Source organism: Saccopteryx leptura, chromosome 2 (genome assembly GCF_036850995.1).
Source record: "Saccopteryx leptura isolate mSacLep1 chromosome 2, mSacLep1_pri_phased_curated, whole genome shotgun sequence".
In the NCBI taxonomy this organism is placed as follows: Eukaryota; Metazoa; Chordata; class Mammalia; order Chiroptera; family Emballonuridae; genus Saccopteryx; species Saccopteryx leptura.
Genome location: NC_089504.1, coordinates 39,457,373 through 39,476,239, shown reverse-complemented (window position 1 = coordinate 39,476,239; position 18,867 = coordinate 39,457,373). Strand labels below are relative to the sequence as shown.

At 41.2% G+C, this 18,867-nt stretch overlaps 1 protein-coding gene across 8 annotated transcripts in view; it reads right to left on the bottom strand.

Annotated features, from left to right (window-relative positions):
* UBAP2 (ubiquitin associated protein 2) overlaps window positions 1-18,867 on the bottom strand; it is a 112,772-nt gene that overhangs the window by 72,946 nt on the left and 20,959 nt on the right. For all 8 annotated transcript variants that reach the window (XM_066367783.1, XM_066367787.1, XM_066367784.1 and 5 more), the window contains exons 2-4: window positions 11,397-11,536; window positions 6,667-6,744; window positions 3,205-3,315 (exon numbers count right to left, since the gene is read on the bottom strand). In XM_066367783.1, the coding sequence (XP_066223880.1) occupies window positions 3,205-3,315; window positions 6,667-6,744; window positions 11,397-11,495 (288 nt within the window). In that variant the 5' untranslated portion in view covers window positions 11,496-11,536. The remainder of the gene's footprint in view (window positions 1-3,204; window positions 3,316-6,666; window positions 6,745-11,396; window positions 11,537-18,867) is intronic.

The window sequence follows — 18,867 nt, the reverse complement described above, 5'->3', positions numbered from 1 at the left end:
CTCTAAGAAGGAATGGTTCTCCCCAGAAATCACATTCAGTATTTAGAATAGCAGCTTTCCAGTGCAGTAGTCTTTCAAAACTACTCTCCTACCCTTTATATATGCCAGGAACAATGCCAACTAATTAACTTGAGTAAATACATAAAGTGTATTAATGCAAAGGACTGATTCTTGAACTATTTTGTTACTCGAACAAAAAAAGCATTGTGATAAAAAGTTGAGTACTTATGACTATGTTCAATGTTTTCCTTTGTGACAGCTACCCTTAAATGGGAAAGACCAACTTATCTTTAAAATATCATGGACAGGCCTGACCTGTGGTGGCACAGTGGATAAAGCATCGACCTGGAATGCTGAGGTCGCCAGTTCGAAACCCTGGGCTTGCCTGGTCAAGGCACATATGGGAGTTGATGCTTCCTGCTCCTCTCCCCCTTCTCTCTCTCTCTGTCTTTCTCCCCTCTCCTCTAAAATGAATAAATAAAATCTTAAAAAATAAAAATTAAAAAAAAAAAAAATATATCATGGACAGCCCTGGCCGGTTGGCTCAGTGGTAGAGCATCGGCCTGGCGTGCAGGAGTCCCTGGATCGATTCCCGGCCAGGGCACACAGGAGAAGAACCCATCTGCTTCTCCACCCCTCCCCCTCTCTTTCTTCTCTCTCTCTCTCTCTCTCTCTCTCTCTCTCTCTCTTCCCCTCCCACAGCCAAAGCTCCATTGGAGCAAAGTTGGTCCGGGCGCTGAGGATGGCTCTATGGCCTCTGCCTCAGGCGCTAGAATGGCTCTGGTTGCAAAAGAGCAACACCCCAGATGGGCAGAGCATCGCCCCCTGGTGGGCATGCCGGGTGGATACCAGTCGGGTGCATGCGGGAGTCTGTCTGACTGCCTCATTTCCAACTTCAGAAAAATACAAAAACCAAAACAAAACAAAAAAATTATCATGGACAGTTCCATTTGATGGTTTTGCAAAGTAATAATTTGTTTCAGAAGACTTTGAACAATGGAACAACAAACAGAAGACCTTGGAACAAAGTAAAGTTAGCCAACAGGATAAGATTTTCTTGCTTTCATGGTTTACTTTAAAGTTCTTACTTCTAACAATGCCACACATAGTATTTATATTCTCTAACACTACCCCACCTCCATCAGGAGCAGATATTCCTTACTGCTGCTGGTTAGCCATGCTGCAAACAGCAACCAGGTAAGAAACATGGCAAAGTGAAAGACAAGCACCACAGAATAATCCCTAAACAAACCAGGTTTTCTAAAGGACTTCGTGCTGCTTGTGCATTTACCCTCCAGTCCTCTTACCTCCAATCAGACATACACCGTTTGTGTTTAAATTCAAGCACTAATTTGCTATTTTCTGATCTTTGAAGAAAACAAGCCAGATCTGGCTACCACTGTGTGATTTCTAGGTTCAAGAAGTAATCAAAGAGACATTCTTTATGTAGCATTCAGCCTAGAACCACCTTCTTTGAGTGCAGTCTCAAATAAGAAGTTAAAACTCAATAATCCACCAAAAAAGAACTAGACTTTTAAGACTTCAAAATACATCCAACTACCACATCAAGAATGAAATCTGCTGAAGGTAGTAGAAAAATAACAGAAAGAAGTGTCATAGCCTATCTTTACCTTAAAAAAAGAAAATAGGCCCTCTAATTAATAATTTGAAAATATTTCACCTGTTCAGTGATTTATTTTATAAAGAAGGAAGTTAAGCCCTTCAGCTCATTTTGAAAATACCAGAAAACCATTCTCTACTGAATGAGTTAGCAATGAGGTAAACATATTCCGCATATTTTATAAAGCCCAGTAAATACAGGCCAGTCAGCAAACAAAAGCTATTTAACTTTTTATTTCGTCACTTAACACAATATATTTTCCCAACCAACTGACATATTTGATATCATTTAGACTAGTATTACCTTGCATAGAAGTTTACCCACAGATATTGCTATACTCAAATAGTAAAATATTTTCTCAATTAAATATAATTATTTAATTACAAATTCCATTCTCCTCATATTAAATTTTAAAATATTCATTTTACATTTGAGCTTGTCATAGCAGTTCATTTTTATACAACCCGACTCTAACATAGTCTATCCATAAAAATGAGAACCTGATTAAACCTTAACACTGACAAGACAATTTTTTTTTTTTTTCATTTTTTCCGAAGCTGGAAACGGGGAGGCAGTCAGACAGACTCCTGCATGCGTCCGACTGGGATCCACCCGGCATGCCCACCAGGGGGTGATGTTCTGCCCCTCTGGGGCGCCGCTCTGTTGCTTCCAGAGCCATTCTAGCACCTGAGGCAGAGGCCACAGAGCTATCCCCAGCGCCCGGGCCATCTATGCTCCAATGGAGCCTCGGCTAAGGGAGGGGAAGAGAGAGACAGAGAGGAAGGAGAGGGGGAGGGGTGGATAAGCAGATGGGCGCTTCTCCTGTGTGCCCTGGCTGGAAATCGAACCCGGGACTCCTGCACGCCAGGCCGACGCTCTACCGCTGAGCCAACGGGCCAGGGCCGACAAGACGATTTTTGATGTGTTCATCTTTGTACCCCTTTTTAGATGAATCATTATTTGTTTTAATATACTCAGAAGTGGTTTCCCAAATTTAAAAATACAAATTAAATACAATCTCCATGTAGGATTGAAAAGACTAGAGCTGATGACTGCCTGGTGTGGCTTTAGCTTTCCTAAAATAGCAATAAGCACTAGTGTGCCTACACAGTCCTCAAACTCTACTAAACTGAAAAAATATATAGTAATTATTATGTATCTATCACACTGTCACGAAACAGTGTCTACAGAACAGTCACACAGAAGCAAATAGATATACCAGCAAATCCTGGTTTTCTGTTACTCTCGAATATAAGGAATACTAAGAGGTGACAACTGAGATGAAGAAACCTGAGCAGTACAGCTTTTGTCAGGTGGTGAAAATGTCCACAGGCCCAGAGAATTTTGAAAATTGTGTAAGACTGGAGTAGATGACCAAGTTATCTTTTGAGTCTTCAGATTCCACAACTTCATAAGAAACCATGTATAACAAAAACAGTCATTTCAGATTAGTGTTCTCTCTGGAACTTGAAACAAATATGGAATGGCATCCATAATCCCTTCCACCTCCACCCCCAAATAAGGTGAAGTTTAAAATGCAATACAAAATTATACTGCAAATCAATTCATAATAATACTCTCACCGTGTCTGAATTCCCTTCCAGCAATATATTGATAGCTTTGTTCACATCTCCATTACAGTCGTGTAAGGCAACTATGCATTCATCCTGATTTTTTCCTGTCACTTCCATAAGCTGTTGAAATTATAAGAAAATTGTTAGGGAGACCAAAAAACAGCACTTCATATTAATTTTAAGATTCCTCTAAATAAAGACAGAAATTAGTCAATTTTGTGGCCAGTCCATGTCTTTCCTCCAATATTGGCAGAGGCAAAATACAAATCAACCCTCCTCCAAGCTGACGAATATCAGATTATTAATCAGTAGAGCATACATATGTATATACACCAACATCCTCAGAATCAGCTCTTGACTACTCAAACTTAGTTCCATGGCCTGGATCCCCCAAATTCTAAGTCACTCAAATATTAAATGGGACTATATATTTCCCAAAGACCAAGTGTTTGTGGCAACCATTAACAGAACATCTAGTCCAACTGTATTACAGAGAAACAAAGTTACCTACAGAGGTTATTACTGCTTAGATTATAACATACTTAGTAAGTGATAACACCTAAGGTCTCACAAGGAATTCTGCAGCTACCATACAACTCAATCCTGGACATCCTATGGTCTCAAGGAGATTCAACAGGGTGCTATGTTTGAAGTAATAAAAGAAATCCGTTTGGTGTATTCTCTTTAACAAGGAAGATTAAGCTACTTAAAGTTTTCATCACAAGGAACATCCAGATTTCTCAATTATCAGTTAACAAAGTATCTGCTAGTTTTAACTATGTTTAACTACTATTTTTGTATGTACGAGCTGTAGTTCAATAAAGTCTGACCCCAACATTTGAAGTGATTTCTCTGTGGTCAAAAAAACTAATTAAAAGCAAAGCCTATCTGGAATCCAGGTCATTTAAGTACAGCTCTTTGCACTACACCATTCTGTTTCATTTCCTCCACACAGCAAAAGTTTTACATATTCTTACAACTTTCCAATACTTTCATCTTTGGATATACTAATAACATCAGATTTTTTTCTCAACAATCAGTATTAACCCAACATCTGTCATATTTAAGATACACAGTAAGTGGCCCTGGCAAGTTGGCTCAGTGGTAGAGCGTCGGCCTAGCGTGCAGAAGTCCCGGGTTCGATTCCCGGCCAGGGCACACGGGAGAGGCGCCCATCTGCTTCTCCACCCCTCCCCCTCTCCTTCCTCTCTGTCTCTCTCTTCCCCTCCCGCAGCTAAGGCTCCATTGGAGTAAAGATGGCCCGGGCGCTGGGGATGGCTCTGTGGCCCCTGCCTCAGGCGCTACAGTGACTCTGGTCGTAACATAGTGACCCCCAGGATGGGCAGAGCATCGCCCCCTGGTGGGCAGAGCATTGCCCCCTGGTGGGCGTGCCGGGTGGATCCCGGTCGGGCACATGCGGGAGTCTGTCTGACTGTCTCTCCCTGTTTCCAGCTTCAGAAAAATACAAAAAAAAAAAAAAAAAAAGGATACACAGTAAGTATCAAGATTCCTCCAGTGATTGGATCAGTAAGAGATAGAACTAAAAAAATTTAAAAATAAAAAAAGAGATCTAAAATTAGCATTTAAAACTGAAATCCTACACTAGGCAATATAATACGTAGTATGTCCCAAACTGTACATAAATCTCATTCCAGAGAATAAGCTCTATAATTTTTAGTCCTTTCTGTGGCCACCCATAAATATTATCATTAATCTGATAACAGAAACTATAAGAACAAAGAGATTACTCAGTAAAGGGTTTGAGTTCACTATGGCATGTTCACTCCAAAGAACAATTATTGGTAGAATTTCACCAAGGACTAAGGTAAGGGTCATAGTAGTTTGGTTTCTAAAGGGTTATAGTAAGTTGGTTTCTAAAATCTTTAAGTCTTATCAAGAAAAAAAAATTGAAATTAAGACTATGTTATCAGCCTGACCAGGCAGTGATGCAGTGGATAGAGCATCAGACTAGGATGCAGAGGACTCAGGTTCGAAACCCCAAGGTCACTGGCTTGAACATGGGCTCACTCGCCTTGAGCACAGGGTCGCTGGTTTGAGCATGGGATCACAGATATGACCCCATGGTTGCTGGCTTGAGCCCAAACGTCACTGGATTCAGACCAAGATCGCTGGCTTGAACAAGGGGTCACAGGCTCTGCTAGAGCCCCCCCCCCCCCGTCAAGGCACATATAAGAAAGCAATCAATGAACTAAGGAGCCACAACGAAGAATTGATGCTTCTCATCTCTCTCCCTTCTTGTCTCTCTGTTCCTATCTGTCCCTCTCTTTGTCTCTGTAACACACACACAAAAATAGATTATGATCAAAAGTCTTCTTATTGGCCCTGGGCGGTGGCTCAGTGGACAGGCTTAGGGACGGCCTGTGTTCAATTCCCAGTCAGGGCACACCGGAGAAGCGACCATCTGCTTCTTTTCCCTTTCTTCTCCTCCTCCCACAACCAGTGGCTCCATTGGCTCGAGTGTGGCCCCTGGAGCTGAGGATGGCTCCCTCAGAAAACATCAGCATCGGCCCTGGCCGGTTGGCTCAGCGGTAGAGCGTCGGCCTGGCGTGCGGGGGACCCGGATTCGATTCCCGGCCAGGGCACATAGGAGAAGCGCCCATTTGCTTCTCCACCCTCCCCCCTCCTTCCTCTCTGTCTCTCTCTTCCTCTCCCACAGCCAAGGCTCCATTGGAGCAAAGATGGCCCGGGCGCTGGGGATGGCTCCTTGGCCTCTGCCCCAGGCGCTAGAGTGGCTCTGGTCGTGGCAGAGCGACGCCCCGGAGGGGCAGAGCATCGCCCCCTGGTGGGCAGAGCGTCACCCCTGGTGGGCGTGCCGGGTGGATCCCGGTCGGGCGCATGCGGGAGTCTGTCTGACTGTCTCTCTCTGTTTCCAGCTTAAGGAAAAAAAAGAAAAAAAAGAAAAAAAAAAGAAAACATCAGCATCAGGCGATAAAAATAGTTCAGTACTTGAGCACTGGCCCCAGATGAGGTTGCTAGGTAGATTCTAGTTGGAGTGCATGTAGGAGTCTGCCTCACTATCTCCCGTCCTCTCACCTTAAAAAAAAAACCAAAGTCCTTTAGTCCTTATATTCAAGTTTTACATGCACACGTCACCCTTAAATTTAATTTTATATTTTTATAACATATGCTTTTCTGAGAACTTGTCAAAAACTAAATATACTTCCATACTTTCTATATATAGATACAAACCATGTCAATGTGCTTTCACAAAAGTCTAGCTTATTGTTCACATTTACCACAAGTAACTCAAATACTCTATCAAGAGGATGAACATATTCAATTCCTTCATTCTAGCCACCAACAGAGGTATTTAATCACAAGTTCAAAGTACAATTAGTTGAGACTAAGCAAGAAGCATATTTTACCATTAAAATCTCTAATAAAATCACCTTTTTAAAAGATAATAAAAGTAGATTACAAAAATGATAACATCCTTTGCCAGAAACAAACCTGTTTAACTTTAGCTTCAAATTCTGCATCGTTTTTATCAAAGATCACTTGAGCAAGACGCATCTGTTCAGCCGTTGCCTGGAAAGGACAAACAACTGTTAAAAGATCTGAGTCCCAGAAATGTAAGTTAGATGCTAAAATCTGATGCAGTTGGCCCTGGCCGGTTGGCTCTGTGGTAGAGCGTCGGCCTGGCGAGCAGGGGTCCCGGGTTCAATTCCCGGCCAGGTCACACAGGAGAGGCGCCCATTTGCTTCTCCACCCCCCCTTCCTCTCTGTCTCTCTCTTCCCCTCCCACAGCCAAGGCTCCATTGGAGCAAGGATGGCCCGGGCGCTGGGGATGGCTCCTTGGCCTCTGCCCCAGGCGCTAGAGTGGCTCTGGTCGTGGCAGAGCGACGCCCCGGAGGGGCAGAGCTTCGCCCCCTGGTGGGCAGAGCTTCGCCCCTGGTGGGCGTGCCGGGTGGATCCTGGTTGGGCGCATGCAGGAGTCTGTCTGACTTGTCTCTCCCTGTTTCCAGCTTAAAAAAAAAAAAAAAAAATAGCGAAACTGAAATACAGTCTATATTGACTGTAATATATTGTACCAATGTTATTATCTTAGTCTTGACAAATGATTAAATAACACAGAGATTGGCAAACCACAAGTTAGAATCTGATTTTGTAAGGTGGGCCAGCTAAGAAAGATTTAAAAATTTTTAACATTTTGTTGTTACACAACAAAAACAAAGAACATGCAACAGAGGTGGTATGAGACCTACAGAGAATAAAATATGTCCTACATGACCCTTTATAGAAAAAGTTCGCCAACATTTGATATAAAATGTTAACATTAAGAGATGGTTCTGCCGGACCAGGCAGTGGTGCAGTGCATAGAGCTTTGGAATTGGACTGAGATGCAGAGGACCCAGGTTTGAAACCGCAAGGTCACCGGCTTGAGTGTGGGCTCATCCTGCTTGAGCATGGGCTCACCAGTTTGAGCATGGGATCAAGAAATGACCTCATGGTCACTGGCTTGAGCCCAAAGGTGACTGGCTTGAGCTTGGGGTCACTCGCCCTGCTGGAGCCCCCCAGATAAAGCACATATGAGAAAGCAATCAATTAACAACTAAGGTGCTGCAACGAAGAATTGAATGCTTCTCTTCTCTCTCCCTTCCTGTAAGTCTGTCCCTCTCCCTCTGTCTCTGTCACAAAAATAAATTAATTAATTAGGAAAAAAAAAGGGCCCTAACTGGTTAGCTGAGTCAGTGAGCATCGTTCTGAAACGACAAGGTTGAACATTTGATCCCATCAGAGCACACACGGGTAGCAATCAAGGAATGCATGACTGACTGAAACAACAGATCAATGCTTTCCCTTCCTTCACGTCTCTCTCTCCCTTCCTCTCTGTCTCTCTAAAAACTCAGTAAAGCTTAAGCCCTGAAAAATGTTAACATTAAGGGAAGCAGAGTGAAATTTAGAGATCTCTATCATTTTCCAACTTTCTAGCAGCTCTTAAAATTATCCCACCAAAAAAAAGTTTTCTAAAGAATAATGAAATAGCCTGACCAGGCGGTGGCGTAGTGGATAAAGCGTCGGGCTGGGACGCGGAGGACCCAGGTTCGAGACCCCAAGCTCGCCAGCTTGAGTGCAGGCTCATCTGGTTTGAGCAAAGCTCACCAGCTTGGACCCAAGGTCGCTGGCTTGAGCAAGAGGTTACTCGGTCTGATGAAGGCCCACGGTCAAGGCACCTATGAGAAAGCACTCAATGAACAACTAAGGTATTGCAACGAAAAACTGATGTTTGATGCTTCTCATCTCTCTCTGTTCCTGTCTGTCTGTCCCTATCAATCCCTCTCTCTGACTCTCTCTCTGTCTCTGTTAAAAAAAAAAAAAAAAGAATAATGAAATAGAAAATAGAAAAATTAGAGGAAAAAAAATAACAAAACTTGATACCGGTGGGGGGAGTTCCTTAAAATTGACAATTGGCAAATATGAGCTAGCACAACATTGAGAAGTCTCAAGTTATTAAAATCAGGAATAAAATAGAAAACACCAAAACCAAACTGTAGAGGAATACAAAGGGTTATAAGAGTATACCACAGAGTGACCATGCTAGCTTGAAGCCCAAGGGGTCACTGGCTCAGCTGGAGCCCCCAGGTCAAGGCACTTATGAGAAAGCAATTAATGAACTGAGGTGCAACTATGAGGTGGTGCTTCTCACCTCCCTCCCTCACTGTCTGTCCCTCTCTCTGTTGCTAAATAAATAATAATTTTTGTTTTAAAATAAGATAGAATGCTGGGTATCTAATGAGATGTGATAAAGCAAATAACATAAAAAGGTAACAGTGAGTAGTATATGGGTGCTCACTGTACAGCTCTCAACTTTGTATCTGAACATTTTCATAATAAATGTTAGAGGAAAAAAATTTTACACATCAAAAGAAGCCGTGGGGAAGGTCAAAAAGAAAATTCAAATAAAGGAGGAGGGAGAGAAACAGATGTTAAACTAGACCTCAAATAAAAAGGTAATAGGGGAAAAAATCAAAGAGACTGAATCATAGACAAGTTGTGGATATAATCACTTACTGTATGACGTGTATTAGAATAATGTTTCTGATTCAAGGTATTTCGAACAGAAAATTCAACATATAGAAATATCACAGAATACAAAGTACACCAAATTTGGGAATTCTGGCTGTAATATCTTTCTGATGAAGGGTGTAGAATCAATTAAAAGTAATGGAACAGCCTGAACTGTGCTGGTGCAGTGGATACAGCATCGGCCTGGGATGCTGAGAAACCTGATTCGAAACCCTGAGGTCACCAGCTCGAGTGTGGGATTCATTAACATGACCCCATGGTCACTGGTTTGAGCCCACGGGTTGCTGGCTTGAGCCTACGGTCACTGGCATGGCTGGAACCCTCTGGTCAAGGTACATATGACAAAGTAATCAATAAACAACTAAGGTGGTGCAAATATGAGTTGATGCTTCTCATCTCTCTCCCTTCCTGTTTGTTTTAGTCTCTCTCTCTCTCTCACTGTCTCTTTAAAAAAAAAAAAAAAAGATCAAGGACTTAATTAGCTAAAAAGGACATTGTTGGGACAACCAGAAAAATATGAATACAGCATATATATACTGGGTTGGATAAATTTCTTTTTTGTTAAATTTATTAAATTTGGAGAGAGAGGAAGAGAGAGGAGGGAGAGAGGGAGAGAGGGTGAGAGAGAGACACACACAGAGAGAAAGAGAAATATTGATGGGTTGATTCTCCTATGTGCCCTGCATGGGGATCAAAACTGAACCTGAGTGCTTTGGGTTGACGCTCCAAACAACTGAGCTATTTGGCCAGGCTTAATCTTTTTTTTTTTTTTTTTCCCTGAAGCTGGAAACGGGGAGGCAATCAGACAGACTCCCGCATGCGCCCGACCGCCCAACCGGGATCCATCCGGCACGCCCACCAGGGGGTGATGCTAGCCCATCCAGGGCGTCGCTCTGTTACAACCAGGGCTTAATCTTTTTATTTAATTTATATTTAGACAGAGACAGGGAGAGAGAGGGGGGAGGGGAAAGGGAAGAATTCATTTGTTGTTCCACTCAGTAATGCATGCATTGATTGCTTCCCGTGTGTGCCCTGACCGAGGATCAAACCCACAACCTTGTCACTTCAGGATGATGCTCTTAACCAACTGAGCCAATTGGTCAGGGTCAACACTAAATATTTCATACACATGAATCTTATTAAGATATTCTAAGATTAAATCACTCTTTCCAGGTAATAATGTTTGCAAAAAAAAAGGCAGCTTTTTGTAAGTCTATTATAATGCAGATATATCTCTACTTCAGAGTAGTATTTCTCTGTATACTTTAAATTTTCATATTACAGTCCAGGGACACACCCAGATTAATAAAAAAGAAAACGAGGATCTGGCTGGTTGGATCAGTGGCAGAGAGTTGGCCTGGCCTGGTGTGTGAATGATTCCTGTTCAAGGCATACAGAAGTGCCCATCTGCTTCTTCTCCATCCCTTCCCCTCTTGCTCCTCTCTCTCTTGCTCTCCCACCAACCCTGCAGCCATGTCTTGATTGGAGCAAGTTGGCCCTGGGCTATGAGGATGGCTCCATGGCCTTCACCTCAGTTGCTAAGAAGAGCTCAGTAGCTGAGCAATGGAGCAATGCCTCAGATGGGCAGATCATTGCCCCCTAGTGGGTCTGCCAGGTAGATCCTGGTCGGGGCACTTGCAGGAGTCTGTCTCTCTGCCTACTCTCTTCTCCTATCACTGAATAAAAAAAATTAAAAAAAAGGAGATGACCTCCTAGATCTCTGGTCAGCAAACTGCGACTTGCAGGCCACATGTGGCTCTTTGGCCCCTTGAGTGTGGCTCTTCCACAAAATACCACTTGCGGGCGCTACCTTGATAAGGAATGTACCTACCTATATAGTTTAAGTTTAAAAAATTTGGCTCTCAAAAGAAATTTCAATCGCTGTACTGTTGATATTTGGCTCTGTTGACTAATGAGTTTGCTGACCACTGGCCTAGATTATAATAGGTAGCAGGAAAAAGTTCAGGATTAAATAATTAAGGAACAGCATCCAACTATCCAACTGTATCTGGACCAATGATAATTCCTTTTTCCTATTATATACAATCTACTTTTCACAAATATTTAAAATCCTGAGGTTTTCTACAAAGAATGTTCAAGCATATGTGCTTCCGTAATTTCCATAACTATAAACAAGGCAAACAAAAACTTACCTGTATTACTTGTTTCTGTAGTTGCGTTGCCTGTGTTGATGAAATCTGTGTTTTTTCCCGAGCACTTCGGGAACGATCACAGCTCACTGAAGTCATCATACACAGAATATACAAAATAAGGTATATACACTATAGAAAATCTGCAAGAAAGCAGGCACAGTAAGCAAAACTTGCAAATCATAGTAAAAGGTAAGGAAAAAATACAGAGATAAGAAGTAAACATGCGATAAATCAAAGGTTCTCTAGAATACAAATTCTAAACAACCATTTAGAATTTTAGATTTTCCTGGCAGCTCTTAAGTCAATTTACTAATGCAATCAAAAGTCTAAGGTTTACAAGTATAGCAATTCTAAACAAAAATCTCAGGTCTGGCCAGATATAACCCATTTGGTTAGAGCAGTGGTTCTCAAAGTGTGCGCCAGGGCGCACTGGTGCACCCTATGGTATTCCAGAGAAATATGTGCCCGCTGGGGACCAAAAAACCAACAGGGTTTTTGGAGTTTAGATTTTTGGGGGACAGAGGTGTGGGGAATTGGCTGTAAGCTGATAGTCTGCCCAACCCCCACCTCACTTGCCTAATTGGGTTGCAAAAGGCTGTTAAGCTGTGGTGCTGGACTGTTTACACTAACCCCAAGTTCCTCGGAAAGACTGGAGGCAAGTTTCTTCTATCCTTTTTTGGTGTAAAGTTAAGATGATATGTATGGTGGGAATTTTCTGCACTCAACACAATTAAGAGTAAAAAGAGAGGAATTCTTCAATGTGCATTTTCTTATAGAGCAAAAAATACAGTATTTTATTAAATATTTTAACATACCGTTTTGGTTCAGTATATTTTTTTTATTTTCCTCCTTAAAATCCTAGGTGTGTCTTATGATCAGGTGCGTCTTATGAACCGAAAAATATGGTAGCTTTCTCGCCATGGCAGGTTAGCTCAGTGGTAGAGCATCAGCCCAGCATGTGGATATTCCCGGTTCAATTCCCAGTTAGGGCACATAGAAGAAGCACCCATCTGCTTCACCGTTCCCCCCCCCCCCCTTCTATGTCTCTCTTCCCCTCCTGCAGCCAAGGGTCCATTGCATCAATTTGGCCTGGGTGCTGAGGATGGCACCATGTCCTCGCCTCAAGCACTAAAATGGCTCCAGTTGCAATAAAGCAATGGCCCCAGATGGGCAAATAGTATCGCCCCCTAATGGGCCTGGCAGGTGGATCCCGGGTGGGCGCATGCGGGAGTCTTTCTTTCTGCCTCTCCACTTCTCACTTAAGAAAATACAAAAAAATAAATAAAATTTTAAAATTTAAAAAAAGTTAGATTTCTCTCTGCTGCCAAGGTTTAAAATTGGAAAAGTGCTATGTATAAAACTAGCATTTTTCAAAGCAGAATCATAAACCTACTAAGATTTTTGGCTTTGGTTCTGTTCTTGCTCCAAGAGTTATGTTAAAGCCTCTGAACCAGCAGGAACTTTGACTCTCCAGAAAACAAAGGCTTCAAAACAAAGAGCAGGATAGGAGTTGAAAAAGAGCAAAAAGAGAAAACCAATTCCAATGACTAAATATGAAATGCTTTACTGCATTAAAGAAAAAGTTGAAAGGGAAAGAGACAACATATGGCAAGTTGAAAATTTTCATTAAGAGTGGTCATAACAGCCTGACCAGGCAGTGGCACAATGGATAGAATATTTGGACTGGGATGCAGAGGACCCAGGTTTGAAACCCCGAGGTCACCAGCTTGAAAGCAGGCTCATCCAAACTGCTCATGGGCTCACCAGCTTGAACACAGGATTATAACTTGATCATGGGATCAAAGACATGACCCCATGGTCACTGGCTCAGCTAGAGCTCCCGCAACCCCACACAAGGCACTTATGAGGAAGCAATCAATGAACAACTAAGGTGCCACAACAACGAACTGATACATACTTCTCATATCTTGACCTTCCTGTCTGTCTATCCCTATCTGTCCCTCTCTGTATCTCTCGCTTAAATGTCATAACATTTCAGGCTATAGGGGACATGTAAAAAGTCGTAACAATCCATTTTAGTAATAAATCATTTTACAAAGCTTTAAACCAAGAATTCTGACTTGGAAACAATTTTATTAATAAGAAAAATTTCTTAACCGTATTTCTCAAGAACTGTTTATTTTAAAATAAATAAGTAAGCATGCACTTCTGTGTATATAATCAGCTCTACCCAAATAATCACTAGGGCTCTATATTCTTATTTCCCTCATTCTTGCACTTCACCACCATCCCCACAGTACCTCTGCATCCACAGCTTCTGGCAAAAGTTAAAAGTTATGGATCTATAAGAAGTACTTCCCAACCAAATACAAATTATAACATCCTGGATTAAAACCGAAAATAATGGATTCACCCATAAGAGGTTAGAGAGACAGTTTTGAAAGGATCATGCTTTTTAAAGTATATAATTCAGAGCAATGAGGAGCATTAGTCAAAATAATAAGGAATGTGGTCCTAGCCGAGTAGCTCAGTTAGTCAGTGTCATCTAGATATGCCAAGATTGGGGATTTGATCCCCGGTCAGGGTATATATAAGAATGCAGAAATATGTTGATTTTTTGCCTCTCTCTCTCCTTACCACTCTCTCTAGAATCAATAAATTGAATATATAATCTTTTAGTGAAAAAAATAAACAAAAACCAGGAGTTGCTGCCACAATCACTTCTATTTAAGCACCAAATTAGAGGTCTTAAACAAGCACACTATGACAAGTAAAAGACACACTCTCACAAAGATTAGAAAATCTTTTAAAAAGTCACAATTACCTAACAATTGTACACTAAAAACCCTAAAGAAGCTTCAGATAAATTATGGCTGCTTTTATACTACAAAAGCAGTTATAACAAAGACAAAGTAGAAAATATTTTACCATCTTGCCCTTCACAGAAAAGAGTTAGAACCCCTATTTTAAAAGGTTCTCTCAAATAAAAATGATAATTCTCCCTCAACTACAGACTCAACTTAAAATTCCCAGTAAAATTCTAACAAGATTTTATTGTCTTAAACCTGACAAGCTGCCTGACCTGTGGTGGCGCAATGGGTAAAGCATCGACCTGGAATGCCGAGGTCACCAGTTCAAAGCCCCAGGCTTGCCTAGTCAAGGCACATATGGGAGTTGATGCTTTCTGCTCCTCCCTCTTTCTCTTTCTCTGTCTTTCTCTCTCTCTGTCTCTCTCTCTCTCTCTCTCTCTGTCTCCTCTCTCTAAAATGAATAAAATCTAAAAAAAATAAAATAAAATAAAAATTTAAAAAATTAAAAAAAAAAAAACCTGACAAGCTGATTCTAAAATTTACATGAGCGAGCAAATACTCAAGAACAACCAAGACACACTGTTAGGAAAAAGAAGACACAGGATTTACCTTCAAGTTTTCAGGGATTATAATGCTACAGTAATCACAACAGCACAGCATCTCTAGAGGGAGGGACAGACAAGTGACCAATGTACCACAATAGGAAGTGCAAAAGAGACCCACATATCTTTATATAATTTCTGTTGGAAATCATATAGACATAATTTCCAACAGAGATGTCAGTGTATATGGTGAGGAAAGATCAACTTTACAAGAAAGTGAGGTTGAAAGAACTGGTTGACTATACTTTAACTTCTTTTTATTAGACCATACATTAAAAACGTCAGTTTACAGGCATTTTAATGATATACAACAAGCAAAATTACATGTTTCAGAAAGGCAAACATTTTGTAAAGAGCAATTTTTACCTCGCTGTAGTAATGGTTTTTTTTAAAGAGTCAAAAGTACAAAAAGTTGCAAAGATTAATAACTTTAAATTTTTAAACATTTGTTCATAAAAAGGCAGCTGTCATAACATCATAGCACATGTTTGTGGTGATGCTGGTATAAACCAATCTAATGCACTGCCAATTTGAGAAAAGCACAGCATACAATTAAGTACAGTACATAATATTTGACAATGATAATAAATGACTGCTACTGGTTTATGTACTTACTGTACTACATATTATCAAGACAAATACCATATAATTTCACTTATATCTGGAATCTAAAGACCAAAATAATCAAAATAAAAACAGACACAAAGAACAACCTGATGTTAACCAGAGTGAAGGGGTTCTCTGCCCTAATGACCATATTAATAAAAAAAATTATATACCAAAATGTAGTTTATTATTTCATGCATTTAATACCTTAAGAATAAAAGAGGTACACAAAACTAACTAGTTTTAAGAAAATTTTAAAATATTAATGAGCTGACCAGGTGATGGTGCAGTGAACAGAGTGTTGGACTGGGAAGTGGAGGACCCAGGTTCGAAACCCCAAGGTCATCAGCTTGAGCGTGGGATCATAGACATGACCCCATGGTCGTGGCTTGAGCCCAAAGGACACTGGTTTGAGCAAGGAAGGGGTCACTTGCTCTGCGGTAAGCCCCCCCAAGGTTAATATGAGAAAGCAATCAATGAACAACTAAGGAGCCACAACGAAGAATTGATGCTTCTCATCTCTCTCCCTTCCTATCTGTCTATCCTTCTCTGACTCTGTCACTGTCAAAACAAAAAAAATTTTATATAATGCCTGACAAAAAACCATACAACTGTTATTTAGGATATTTCCAATGACAGCTTGTCACCCCCTGGTTGTTTAGCACATTTTCTTTTTATGTTAAGTTTGTTTACTGAAGTAACGAAAGTAAGGGAATTAAAATGTAGTATTTCATCAAAGGTATAATGAGTTTTATGAAATTAATAAGTAAATATTACAAGAATTCTGTCAACTATTTTTCACCTATGGACAAAATTAACATTACTACGGGCGCTTAGAATACGCTGTTGCACAGATGAACGTTAAAAAATAGTAAAGAATGTAAATTTGGCCAGTTGGCTCTGTGGTAGAGCATTGGCTCGGCATGTGGAAGTCACAGGTTTGATTACCGGCCAGGGCACGCAGAAGAAATGCCCATCTGCTTCTCCACCCTCTTCCTCTCCTTTCTCTCTGTCTCTCTCTTCCCCTCCAGCAGCCAAGGCTCCATTGGAGCAAAGTTGGCCCAGGTGCTGAGGATGGCTCCATGGCCTCCGCCTCAGGTGCTAGAATTGCTCCAATTGCAGTGGAGAAATGCCCCAGATGGGCCGAGCATCGCCCCCTGGTGGGCATGCCAGGTGGATCCCGGTCTGGTGCATACAAGAGTCTGTCTGCCTGCCTCCCCACCACTTCTCACTGGGGGGGGGGGGGGGGGGGGGTTAATAATAATAGTGATGATGACCCCAGAGCATGCTTCTAAGGATGCTTGCTAAACAAATTCAGACTAGCTTATTTTCTGTGAATATGATTCTCCATACTAACACTGAAATGTCAGAATAGCTGAATTACTGCTCATAAAAAAAAATCTTACTGCTTAAGATATTTAGCAAAAAACTTCCAAAGATAAAACTGGGAGTTTACAGTGAAAGTACAAGGGGAAAAAATGTGTTACAAAATCCTCTGGAAAAACAGAGTTCAGAAAATACAGCAAGTTAATAGAATGTATGGTTCAGACAAATTTTCTTATATTAATTTTATATAGCCTGACCTCCAGTGGTGCAGTGGATAAAGCATCAACCTGGAACGCTGAGGACAAGGGTTCGAGACCCTGGGTTTGCCTAGTCAAGGCACATATGGGAGCTGGTGCTTCCAGCTCCTCCTTCCCATTCTCTCTGCCCCTCCCCTCTCTAAAATGAATAAAAGATAAAAATATTTTTCTAATTTATATAAAATTCCTAAAGACAGTGAATTCATAAATCAAGATAACAGCACAAGTTACCAAAATAATTATCAACACCCTTAAAAACTGTGGACATCCCACTGGCTCGGCTGGAGCCCCTGGGTCAAGGCATGTATGAGAAGCAATCAATGAACAACTAAGGAGCCTCACTGATGCTTCATCTATCTCCCTTCCTCAATCTGTCTGTTTCTGTCTATCCCTCTCTCTCTCATTAAAAAAAAAAAAAAAAAAAAAAAAAAGCAAAACTGTTGCCACCAATGCTCTAGCCGGTTGGCTCAGTGGTAAAAGAGCGTCGGCCTGGCATGCAGGAGTCCCAGGTTCGATTCCCGGCCAGGGCACACAGGAGAAGCGCCCATCTGCTTCTCCACCCCTCCCCCTCTCCTTCCTCTCTCTCTCTTTCCCTCCCGCAGCCAAGGTTCCACTGGAGCAAAGTTGGCCCAGGCGCTGAGGATGGCTCTATGGCCTCTGCCTCAGGCACTAGAATGGCTCTGGTTGCAACACAGCAGCACCCCAGATGGGCGGAGCATCGCCCCTTGGTGGGCATGCTGGGTGGATCCCAGTCGGGCGCATGCGGGAGTCTGTCTGACTATATCCCCGTTTTCAACTTCAGAAAAATTTAAAAACAAAAAACTGTTGCCACCAATGAACTGTGAAAATGAATATCGCATGGAAACTAGACTCTAAAAACTAACACCTTTATCTAACATACTGTCTTATGGGAAAATTCTATGCCTTCTTTTCTGGAAACAGAGTTATGTGTAGTAAATAGAAATGTTTCTGCAATAAGTACCCAGGTTGCCAGACCATGGAATTCAGTTTACACTTGTTTTCAATCCCTGCTATCATTCTCCACCCCCAAGAGTACTACTACCCTGGAATAGGTTCCAAGAGGATTCTTAGAATAGAAACAGACAAGAGCAAGAGATTCTAAAAATAATTCAGTCGAAACTCAAACATGCATGTCACAGGTTCTTGAGTACCAGGTTATTTCAATCTAGACAACCAAATTTTAAAACCCATATTTACCTCACCACATTCAAAGAAGATTAAAAAGATGTTATAGATTTTAAAACAATACATCTTTACTCTCTTAATCTTTCTTTTCTTTTTAATTTTTATAAGTTTCTTTGAGCCAAACTGACAACACATCCTGGGGAAGCAAGATCCTAAATGCTCTCATCTTTATACTCTTTAAAAACAAAATCAGCCTGACCGGTTGTGGTGCAGTGGACAGAGCATCAGCCTGGGAGCTGAGGCCCCAGGTTCAAAACCACGAGGTCACTGGCTTGAGCGTGGGATCATCGAAATGATCCCACCTCTGGTCAAAGCACATATGAAAGAAGCAATCAATGAATAAACAAACTGCCACAACTCTGTCCTTTCAGGTCTCTCTCTCTCAAAAGATAAAAAAAAAAAAAACTAAATCAGCAAAACACCATACAAAGCTTCCTAGATTACTTAAGTGCAAGAATAAACTAAATTAGTTGTAACACAAAAAAGTAAACCAGCAGAATAAACCATCCTGATTAAACTACGAAGACTTTCTTTGAACAGCAACATGTTAGAAAATGTTTTATCAACTGCTATTTTTTCCAAGGACTTTTTTTGAAAACAAAATACTCAGTAAAACAGCTGCCTTTTCAAGTGATTCCATAGTTTTGAATAAACTAAAAATGGCTGAGTTAATAATCACTTAAACTTTTATTAATTTGTAAGT